General features: G+C 35.3%; 1 protein-coding gene across 1 annotated transcript; it reads right to left on the minus strand.

The window, feature by feature from the left end:
- Nucleotides 1-1,117: 1,117 nt before the first annotated feature.
- Nucleotides 1,118-10,951, minus strand: LOC120767858 (protein son of sevenless). The gene is made up of 14 exons (XM_040094166.1): nucleotides 10,370-10,951; nucleotides 10,168-10,287; nucleotides 9,965-10,102; nucleotides 8,674-9,279; nucleotides 8,373-8,599; nucleotides 6,802-6,929; nucleotides 6,268-6,740; nucleotides 5,755-6,201; nucleotides 4,955-5,686; nucleotides 4,752-4,868; nucleotides 3,860-4,662; nucleotides 2,244-2,478; nucleotides 1,373-2,153; nucleotides 1,118-1,288 (listed from the first exon to the last, which is right to left on the minus strand). Exons 1-14 carry the CDS (start codon nucleotides 10,481-10,483, stop codon nucleotides 1,245-1,247), a joined length of 4,965 nt encoding a protein of 1,654 aa, XP_039950100.1. The 5' UTR covers nucleotides 10,484-10,951; the 3' UTR covers nucleotides 1,118-1,244.
- Between the last annotated feature and the right edge of the window lie 1,226 nt (nucleotides 10,952-12,177).

Raw genomic sequence — 12,177 nt, forward strand, 5'->3', positions numbered from 1 at the left:
GCAGAATTTCGATTCATCGATCTTTTCCGTCAGCTCCATCCCCCTACTATCGGTTTACAGGCAGGGGGCCGGCGGCCCGGGCGCAACGTCTTGGGGGCGGCAAAACGATCTTCGCTGTTTTTTAAAACTCCAATTCGGGCAAAAATTCCTGCAAATTGTTTCAAAAGTGTACAGGATATAGGGCGAAAATGGTTTTTTTTCTAGGGCTTTTAATAAGTATTGTGAGAATTTTGGAACTTCAGAATTTGCGCGGCTTCTAGTTCCTAAATTTTATATACTTAATATCGAAGATATTTTGTAAAAATTAACTTTTGTTCGAACCACCTCATGAAACTTGTAGGGAGGCGGAAGAACATCCTTGGCCCCGGGCGCCCGAAGTTGTAGCTACGCCATTGTTCGAATCGGTAAATTTTTTACTGTAAGTTGTTAGTACTGTTAGTGACATCTATTCTAAATTTCACGTCAAAATATTCATTAGTATTTAAGATATGCATCGTTTCGCAAGGCTGTAAAAGTGAATTCTTCGATTTTTACTATGTACGAATTTATTGATAAAAGAAGTGCGATAATGCACCATCTCATACTGCATTGGTTATCATTTCGCTACATTTTCAACTAATATCGTACCGCAATCACCGCATTCGCCTGATTTACCTCACATGACCACTCCGAGGACACCGTTTTGACTCAATTGAGGATATAAAAGCTGAATCGAAGAAGGCCATCACGACGGACCAAGTGCTATGATGACTGGAAAATTCGTTGGCATAAGTGTATTGCAGCGGGAGGGGCTTACTTTGAAGGAGATGAAATGGACAAAATTCACCTTTCAATTCGATTACAGTAGTATATCTATCATTGGTAACGGCTTTTTGCACATTAGGTGACAAATTAGTTATGATGACTTTGTGGTTCTATCTTTAAATAGTTTTGAAGCATGTTACTTGGCGGCAGCAATTAACTGAACATAAATTGGGAATTACTCCACTTACGTAAAACTAACTGCGAAAGATCGAGTACTTGTCGATATTTTACTGTTTAATGTTACAGTAAGATATGTTTGGGTAATATTTTTCTCAAGCAACAATACAAAATGATTTTATATAGTTTTATTCTAACAATAATCTATAATATTTTATTTTTATCTTCTACATTTAATACAGTTTAATATTTACATTAATAATAACATATTTTGCTGAGTGGATAAAAATCTTCGTCCGTATCACATCGCCAGGCAATAAATATTAATCTTGATTTGTACTTGGGTAAGGAAACATCGTACCTTTATCTGTAAGAGCACAAACCAAAAAAATATAATTGATTTTTCAAATTTGTGCACTGTGCGCTGTGCATGTGTTTGCCTTGTGGTTACCTGAGGAGTTGTAAAAATTTCCACTAAGACTAGGTTTTGGTGGAAGCTTAGGTGTGCCTTCGGTTATGGGAAAGAAATCTTTCGGAGACGATTTCGCTGGTAGCGCACTACTAACTATTGGTTGTGGAAAGCGTTGTTCATGGTGATGATGTTGTTGTTGCTGCTGCTGCTGTTGTTGATGATGTACCATTGCTGTTGTATAGGGATTTATAGAAGTAGAAACACCTGTTGCATGTTGTGCAATTGCTGTCGATTTGTACCGATGATAAGGCGGTGCAACTGATGAGTATGTATCGGATACTTGTACGCCGCCGGCTGGAATGTGTGGGGATATTGGCGTCATTGGTGTCATTGGAGATGTCGTTGTAGATGAGCTGAGGGCAGGCGATATGGCTTGATCATCCCACGTTGACACCGAAATTGAAGTACCAGCATTTAGATGACATGCAGCATTTGCAGGCTGCGAAAATTGAGGATATGACGGGCACTGAGATTGATTTCTTGTTAGAGAATATGATAATGACGTCGTCTCAGTTGCTGCATGCAATGCCATCGTTGCTGAGGTGTTCATCGACACAGATTGAGTACCGCTGTTGGCACCCGTTGATGAACGCTTCTCACTGGCCAAATTGCGACGAATCATAATACTGCTTGTATTTGGTAGCAATAAATTGCTCCTACCATTAAATTCGTTTGTATGACTGCGATGACATGGAGCAACGGAAAAATGTAGCCTGGGCGGTATCGGTGGTGGGCTCAGCTCGCCGTCACGTGGTGGCAGCTGAAAAAAAAAAACAAAAATTGTTTATTAAAACTCTCTTTTTTATAATAAGGTGTAGTTTCTGTTTTTAACAGTTGTTGTTTTACTTACAGTCGGTGCATCAGGCGCTTGTCTCTTCTGCGCCAAATCAGCACAACTCTCAGTGCGTTCCTTTCTACGTGGTGGTAATGGCGGCGGTACGGAACGATATTCAGTGGTAAGCGGGGAGGGGACATTCACATGCGGTGAAACAGGTAACGGAGAATTGCCCGATTCAATATCCGGCATTTGGGGACTTGCACTGCCCACATAGGCAACACTTACAGATGTTCCAGTATTAGTAGGACTGAAACCGAATTATATTTTGTGATAATTTATTAAATCCGATAAATTATATATGGAATATTATTCTGATCTGAACAATTTATAAATGCTAAATTTCGTCAAATGAAAAAGTTGTCCATACAAACACTTTATTACGATCGTTCAGTCTGTGTGGCAGCTATATGCTGTAGTGGTACGGTGGTTATTGTGAAAAGGACCTCAGACTAACTGACGAACAGACGTACATGTCTCGATTTAGTTCATCACGCTAATCATTTATATATTAGCAAACTTAAGGGGTTACATGGGTTTCACGGCATCAAAGAAAAATTGTATTTTTTATTGTCCGCATTAAAAAGTTGGGCCTTAAATTTCAGCTATATAGTCATTTAAGACTTTAAACGCGTTACTCTCTAGAAACGGAGTTTTCAAAGTCGGTTGTCTAGAATTCTCACGGAATTACTCAACCGATCTTAATTAAGTTTTACATATGATTTTTTTTAATTCAATTAAAACCAAAACCAACAAAACCAAAACGTCGTGAAATTGTCACTAATATTTGCATTTTTTGTAAAACGTTTGCCAAAAGCACAAATTTCTTTTTTGTTTTTCCTTCGTCCAATACCTATTTATGGTTTTAGTTTCAACACATAATTTTTTTTTTCATATGACCCTGTAAGACGTTCTTCTGTTCTTCTGAAAAAAATTCATTTAACCACTTAATACAGCCGGTTCTGTGTAAAAAAAAAATGAAGACAAGAAACACAAAACACAATCGCCTTAGTATTGAACAGCTCTACTTCGTTTTTGATGTCCAACTCTATCCAATCTAGTCTTAAACGATATGACAACAAGAAAAAACCTCTTCACTGTTGCATTTGTTACAGCTTAAAAGGGGAAAAAGATCTTTACTTTGACTTTGACAGGTCAGTTGGAATGGCAGCTACAAACTATCTGATATTTATGGAATCTTTCTGAACAATATGTTCGGAAATTGAAGTGGTGCCTTAGAACACAATCTGTGACAAATTTCGTGAAGATAACTTGTCAATTAAAAAAGTTTCCCATGCAAGGACTTGATTTTGATCGATCAGTTGCTGTGGCAGCTATATGTTATAGTGGCATGCGGTTTCGACAAATGAGCAGATTCCTAGTGGAAAAAGGACACGTTCAAAATTTCTAATCGAAATCTCAAAATCCACTCAAATACATGTTTTATAAAGTGAAGAGAGGTGTCTAGACTGACCTAACATCCTTTCCTCCTTCTAACCTCCTATTTCTTCGTTCACATATAATAGACTAATCTAATACCATAGACGTGCCAAATACTGATTGTCATCTGATTGTGCCTTATATTATGTTCAGAGAAAGAAAATGTTTGGGCTTATAAAAATTGAACTCACCTAAAATGATTGGAGCTAAATTTGTGTGGATGTGGTGGCGCATTCTGGAATGGTGTGCGCGTATTTGTCGTATTGACATCGGTTCCTGGACTAACCACTCTCAATAATGGCGACGATTGCGTAGTTTCTTCGCCGGCATGTTCACTTAGCACAGTATTGTGCTTTATAGGTTGCTTGTGCGGTGATTGGTGCGTTACATATAAACCATCAATTGAGTTCCATACATTATCTAAACGTGTTGATGCTGGTTCACCAAACGATGGTGTGAATGATGTCTTTTCTGTGCCGCTAGCGCATGCTCCAGTCTCGCCACTCCAGGCATTCGGTCCAGCCGATGTCGAGCTTATCGACGAGTTTGACTTTTTCGGTAGCTGTGGTGCCGTTGTGTGCGCACCATCCTCCCCATTGGGATATTGAAATTCATTTTTAACCACAGCTTCAGTACCATGACCAGCATGACCGCCACCGATGGCATTGTGCGTCCACAATTGTGCTTCTCCATTGCGTTCGAGTGTGTGCGTACTCGTCGCACACGTTTGTGCATTTGTGTTTGCGTTTGCATGTGTGTGTGTGCTCACATGTGAATTATAACTAATTGGGCTATGTTGATCAGCCAGCGCGCCAGTACTCATGTTGCTACTACTTGAATGCGACGAATTGCGTCCACCAAATATGGATGAGGCTTGCAATAAGGAATTACCGCTTACATTACCGCCGCCTACACTGTTGTTGTGGCTAGTGTTGTTTTGTCGGCGTGGTTTGATGCCCGGCGATTTTAGGGTGATTGCGGCCCATTTACGTGGCTAGTGGAAAAAACATTTTGGTTTATTTCACAAATTGTATACAAAGTTTAGACTAGATTTTATAGAGGGATTGTTTTTATATTACTCACAAATTTAGGTGCTTGTTTGCAACCGCGTGGTTCTATGCGCAGACTGGCATGATATAAATAATTTGATATTTCCGTGTCTGTCATACCTTTGAATGGATCTAAATTTTCTAAGAAATTCTATATGAAAACAAATATATAAAAAAATTGGTTCATATTTGTAATTATTAGTATTTTATGTTGAAAAAGAAAATGTGCGCACTAACCCGTATTTTTGTATCGACCGATAGACAGTATGGTTGATTTTGATAAAGCAGTATCTCTCCAATTATTTCGGACACTTTTCGACGTTTGGAGAAATTTATAAGCTCAGTATTTGGTAAAAAATCTGGATTGCCTTCTTCCAAATGTAAAATATTAGTGAGATAACGACCGAAAAATGGCACACATGGCGGATTTATTGACCGTAAACGTTCTTGATACTTTTTCAAGCGGCCATCATTCGGTTCCCAGCATTCTTCTAGGAATTTCTCATAACGTGCTGGTAAACCTTGAAATGTTAACTTCAAACGGTATACAGATGCACTACCCATTGCTGCAGTGATCGAAAGTATGCCGTTAAAATTATTTAATTCCAGCATGACCATCATCACTTCAATGGCACGCGCCACTATGGCAACACGCTCTTCATAATTTTCCGCCTCCGTTATGGACTTCTCAATCCAACGTGTCACATTTGTGGTGTGCTTCATAATCTTCAGTAAATTTGGACTTTTAACATCTTTATCCTTTTTGGTCCACGGTGAACCAACTAGTTCGGATGGTTTCACATTCTTATATAACTCAAATTCGAGTAATGTCAATTGCCGTGCTAACTCTAATGGATGTAACGTTAACAAATTAATTTCAGATTCAGGAACATTGAGATGATGTTCAATTGGTGGCGGACTATTGCCATAAGCAAAAGTTATAGGTTTATGGCTTTGCTCTTGATCATTCTTTGATTAAAGAGGAAAATAGTATACTTTTAGTGAGAAATATGCAACTTGAAATGGAGCGTGCTTACCTTGCGTTGGACGATTTTCAAAACAGAATCCACCCATTTTCGCATTGATTTGCCATTTACTAAACCCAAGAATTTTTCAAGCTCTTCCAACAGTGTTGGATCCTTTTCAAAGTCATAAAAGTGATGATCCACCCAGTGACGCAGCACATTTAACACACGAAATTGTACCGGCTGCACATATTCTTTGCGATAGCGTTTGTAGTCTTCTCGTTGCGAATTCTTATGCAACTTATCTGTATCACAATTCAATGTATCCTTATCGTTACCCTGTACATTATCCTGATATACTAAACTTGGATCAGGTATATTGAAACGTTCTATTAGTAACGTTAACAAATTGCGTGGTGTGCAAAAATAGCGATATGTAGTCAGGAATGTGCGCACGAACATTGGATCGGCATAAATGTGATAGGTCAATCTTTCGATTAGTTTGTACAGTGTGGCGCCCTATGATATGCAACAAAAATTATGAGGATAATTATATGCAATTACGGTAAAACTAATTGGTGCTACCTTTATTTGTGGCACACCGGCACTTTCACGCTCCTCCAAGACGATATTTTCGGGACTATCAGGTTCGGCGAATTTGTATATTTCCGGACTAGGCATGCGCAGCGGATGTTTTTTCTCAATATCCAATAATATACTATCAAGTATACGATCCAACATGGACTTTGTATTAACCATTATTAAATCGGCCATCCAGTCGTTTTTGTGTTGAGCATTACGTGCGGTGAGTATAACTGGGGGTTGTACGCGAGGCTCTATTTCAAATGAATGTTTTAACTCATCCGTGTCGGCACGATCATTGATTTCAACGCGTCGCATAAAAAACTTCTCCTTTACGCGATAGTCAAAATAGGGTGCACCATTAGACGTGGCTTGTCGTTTTGTATTCGCTTTACAGAGGACCATGAGACCATCAAATAAATAAACTTTACGCTCAGCAATCCGTTTGCCGGAACCCAATTTACCGAGAAAGTCATCTGTAATTTTAGTTGAGAAAAGTTATTTTATAGATATAAATACAAACTAATGATTATATACCTCTAATAAATTCATTGCAATTTTGTCCCACATCTTTATCCCAATGCTCAACTGAGTTTTGTAGTTCTCTTGTGCGCTCTATAGCTAATTGGCGACGAGCGCGACTACTCAATGGCACGTGAGTTTCTCTGAAAGTTTGTAAATTATAATTATAGTGTGATTTAATGATAAAATATGAATTATAAAAAATTAAATTGTTATATTGTTTACTATAAAATATATTAAAAAAAAGATTTAATTGCATAGTAATAATAATTTAAAATAGTTAAATTTCAATTTAAAATGAATATATTTCTTTGAAAAATAATTAAGGATGTTATAAAAAAATTTATCAACATGGCGCACAATTTTTATTTTAAATGATGTTAATGTATTTTATAACAGGTATAAGTTTGCCACCAAATTTGTAACACCAATAGGAAAAAGTTAGTGTGACGAGTTGAGCCAATTTAGCTCATTTGAAGGAACCGCTGCTTTTGGCTGATTAAAATCTAGTTCTTGTATTTAAAACTTTAGACATAGCACGAATTTTGAATGGATTATTTTCCCAACATAATGGTAAATTCGATACAAATTGTTCACATCAGTCCCAGTCTAAAATCAAGTTCTTGTTTTAGCATAAATCAAACTTTTTTAATATTTTAATAAAAAAATTAACAATTCTGTAACTAGCAACAAATATTTTTAGTGGGCTGCCGAGATGAGGTTATGCCTCAAATTACATAGAAGTAACATTTGCTCAGAAATAATAATTAATAAAATAATAATATTTATTACAAAATTTAGAAACGCTAGATTTTAAACAAACAAAGACTATTAAGATTATTTAGACCATTCAAAACAATTACATAATTAAGCAATTAACCAAAACATCTATCTTAGCTAAGCAGCCATATTACATTTGTTAGTAGGGATCATTTGCTACCTTGTTGAATACTTTTTGGATCTAACTAATGTAGCGTAAATGCTTTACACTTATTGTTTCGCAACTTTATTAATGGAACAATGAATATAATTAGGTTAGAAAGTTATTAATTTGAGCGAAGTTTGGAACTATTCAATTGAAGTACTTTGAGTTCTACGTTGTTGTCACTGAAATGTAGTCGGCCAACTATCGATATTTATTTATCGCAAAAATGGTGTTTAAAAATTACAGCTGATAAATAAAAAATAAAAAAATTCTATTTTTAGGTATAGTTGGAAGCTAAAATTAAAATTTTGATAATAGAATTTGAGCTTCATTGTAAAATAATTCCACTACTAATTATCGCTGAAATAAATTTAAATTAAATATGCATATATGTACATATATTATGTTCGACAATATTACGATTCTTGCGGCAGTATTTGTCATGACATGTAAAGAATAACAACAACAAAACAAAATAAGAGTGAATTGCATGTAAAATTGTGGAATTTTGAAGTGAAATATCTCGAAAACTATGCGTCTGAGGACAGTATATGTGCATATATTTTTTAATCCTGAGGACCTCCTCTATCCATCGGTACCATCAAATCGCGGCGCCGCAAGAATCGTAATCGCGCCTTATGTTCTAATAAATTATACTTACTTAGGTAGACTACCCAATATGCTTTCGAGTTCACTTTGTAAAGGACACAATAGACCTTGCACTTGTTTGAAGCTTTCTATATCATCTTCAGATCGACTGAGCTCCCTTAGCACGTTTATGTAATCGAAGTAAACAAAAGCATGCGAAACCGGCACTAAAAGTAATTTAGGAAGATAATACTTAACAGCATCACGAAATCCATGTCCAGCTGACATTAGCGACTTTGCCTAAACAAATACAACAATCAATTCATACATTAATTAATGATAATTTTTTTAGAAATATATATGCATATACTCACGTCTGTTCTAGCTAAGAGCGTTTGAAGTGCTTCTTTTGATTTTGGTGAAGTCACTTCATTGGCATATTTCGAATACACATGCAATTCCTCGCCCTCTGCCAATTCCTCAAAGCAACTGCCGACACAAGGTGTGCTCTGCTCTTGTGACATCTCTATAACATCTTCCAATGAGCCCAGTAACGTTACAGTTACTTCATAAATATCGATTATATTTGAAAATATAGGCTCCAGCTCTTTGGGATCGCGTACAATTTTGGCCAACTCCTCGCGGAAAACACGTATTATCATATGCAAATCACGTTGATACTGTTTTTCATCATTAATGAGATCTTTTACCACCTCCTCATATGTGGTACTAGCACGTTGCGCTGGTAGTGTTGGAAGCGTTATTGCTAAGCTACTTGATTTCATCTCATTAGGTGAGAACAAATCTGTTAGCACCTTATCAGCGCACATTGCTACTTCAATGTCTTCTTTTGTGATTTCCACATGCTTTATTTTTCGCACATAATTGCCGGCTAATTTCAATATATCTGCAGATATATACTCTAATATTGCCACCAGGAACACAGACACATTGCTGTCGATTTTGTATAGAAGCACATCCTGTTATAGAAAATTATATATAATTACTCATTAATTAATTAAAAATTAATAAAAGGCAAAATACAATACAAAAATATTTAATAAAATAACTTTTGAAAATTAGTATTGCTTAAAAACATTGTGCAATGATGTATCTACGTATTTTCAAAAGTAATAGTATCCGTCTATGAGATTCGTTGTTTGTACGGTACCGGTAAGGCATTTCGGGAAAGTGGACATGATTTTGATCGAATATTTGTATTGCAGGTATATGCTATAATGATGAGATTTCGGCGAATTGGAAAAAGTGTATAAGCAAAAATTACAAGTTCGCTTATATACAGATGGACATGCAGATTTGGCTAAATCGCCTCAGCTCGTCACACGAATTATTTATGTAAATATTTTATGGGGGTCCGACGTTACTTTCTGTGTGTTACAAACTCAGTGGCAAATTTAATAAACCCTGTGCAGCATATAAAAACATTTAGTAGCTTAGATCGCTATTACTAATGCAATGCTATTTTCAAAAAATTTAACTGCTTTAACATGAGTCATAAATATATTGTGTTTTAATCTTCAGTATGTTAGTCACAGACAACTCAGTCGGCAATAAAAAATACGTATGTATTTAGAATTGATGCTTTTTCTAAAATAACTTTAATTTTTAATATATGTAATTTTCAAATTTAATATAAATTGTAACCTTTTGCAACATGGTGTGTACTCTGTCCGTTGGTAGCACACATTTTTTCTTTTTGGAGGAAACCGTTTCCCTGGCTTCACTTAAAGCCCATTGGTCAATTGGATATGGAAATGATTTCTTCGCCTTTTCTTCCACGTCCTATGATAAATATGTATTATTATTATTATATCAATTAATTAGTTTGACAAGTGTATACACTTTACCTGTACAGTGTGGGGCAGTGGCTTAGCGCATAACATTGCTAAAATGCGCAAGCAAAGTGTTTCCACAAACAGAAGTGCATCTTCTTTGGCCGATAAGCGTGGGTGCACTTGTTCTAGCACCTTTTAGGAGTAATTTTTCGTATTTAAATTACATACATACATATTTTTTTATATATTGATCGCACATTTTGGTTGTACAAACCTTTCTCAGGGACGGTATAAATAATCCTTTCCAGCGCCCTGCATTTTCGCTCTTTGTGAAATCATAACCATCATCATCGCAGTTGCTGCTACAGGCATGCTGAGACGAAAACATTTCTATTTTCTGATCGTGCAGCTAACACCAATAACAACCTCCACAACCTACACTGTTTGGGTTTTCTATGTACCCCCGTCACAATAGGAAATTGAGAACAATTTATCAAACAGGAGATGGTCTATTTTCACTACACGCCATTGTAGTTATATTTATGAATGTGGCTGAAAATTGTATCTTGTATACGAAATTTTTACCACTGCACTTAAGTATTAAATTTATGGTCTAATTATTATTGTATGCACTTATACCGAATGCTGATTACAATATTTTTTTTCTTTTGTGTTTAGTTTTAAATAAACTACAGGGACCCCTTGGTCCACACAACGAGAGATTAATATCCAAAATATTTTTTTCCTACAACACACTCAGACGATGTATAAGAAAATCAAATCTCTTTACAAAAACGAGTATTGAATTTAATAATTGTGACAGTCTCGAATATCGATTCTACTTCCACTCAATTCACAATGATTGCCAATACTACATTTTTTCGGGTTCGGCCGACAAAAAGTATTAAGGATTTGAGAGAGTAAAAATCATAAATTTTAAAAGCCAAAACTAAAAATAAATGTATTTATATAGCTGTGAAAAAACAATAGTATTGTTTCTCTTCAATTACTCATAATTATGTCTACTTGGATTAAGATTTTATTTGAATATCCGCTACTATTTACAATGTCAGTGAATCTGTAAACGTAATGCGTTCGCAAAACTTTAACATAATATACGTATACCGGGTGCCTTCACTAAATACATATCCTAGTGAACCATTCACAAGATATTAGGAAATAACAGAGGGTTTCACATCAAAATGATTAATGTGAATTTGTTAGTTTATAAAAAATTTATCAAATAATAATATTGATAGAGTTTCATAAAACATTTTAACATTATTTGTAAAATACACATTATGACAGTTTTTAAACTTTATACAAATAGTGTTAAATAAAATAACTCATTTGCTCATAATAACTTAAGTCATCATGTAATCGATTTACAAAACTCATTTTATATTTAACGAGAATGTAGGCTATAATCGCGTAACCGGAGTCTACGCCAATTAGGAAGAAGAAGAAGGATTTTTTAAACCTTAAATTTGAATTGTGTATCACATTAGGGATTCGTAAATATATTTTAAGTACATTGAAGTTAAACTTCTGAAATAATTAATTAATGTCGTGGAAACTCTAATAATTGTGTTATTAGGCTGACGAGTATACGTATAACAAAATACAACAATCATAAAATCTTTATTTAGAAAAATGTGTAGATAGTAAATTGTTGTGTAACATTCAAACGCAGCGATTAAGTCACCATACTGTGGTGTATAACATTCTACATAAAATAGCAGAGACGATTTGATATTTAAAATATTTAATATTTATATTTATTAATATAAAAAAAAGTTTGTTTTCAACAGTTGTAATACATTTACAAATATTCTGATAAATACTATGCAACGTCAGCTATTGTTAAATAGACGTAGACCATGAATTAAGAAACTAAATCACAATATTTGCCTTCTTTAGGCAAAACCAGTCAGAGTTTATCCGCTTCCGACTTTCTTATCTTCTTCGTATGTATTATGCCCCTCACCTAGTCTATGTTACGTTTTGGTCCATATATAATATAGTCCCTATACATTACGACTTAATTTTCCCATTCCATTCTGAAAACAATGAGTTAAAAAA

The sequence above is a fragment of the Bactrocera tryoni genome, chromosome 2 (genome assembly GCF_016617805.1).
Source record: "Bactrocera tryoni isolate S06 chromosome 2, CSIRO_BtryS06_freeze2, whole genome shotgun sequence".
In the NCBI taxonomy this organism is placed as follows: Eukaryota; Metazoa; Arthropoda; class Insecta; order Diptera; family Tephritidae; genus Bactrocera; species Bactrocera tryoni.

Excerpts from the sequence above, each read along its gene's own strand:
- LOC120767858 (XM_040094166.1), bottom strand. The coding sequence starts at position 10,483 with ATGTTTTCGTCTCAGCATGCCTGTAGCAGCAACTGCGATGATGATGGT. Across the intron at positions 10,103-10,167 it reads CACTGCCCCACACTGTACAG|GACGTGGAAGAAAAGGCGAA; the intron begins GTAAAGTGTATA and ends TATTTATCATAG. Across the intron at positions 4,869-4,954 it reads CGGTCGATACAAAAATACGG|AATTTCTTAGAAAATTTAGA; the intron begins GTTAGTGCGCAC and ends GTTTTCATATAG.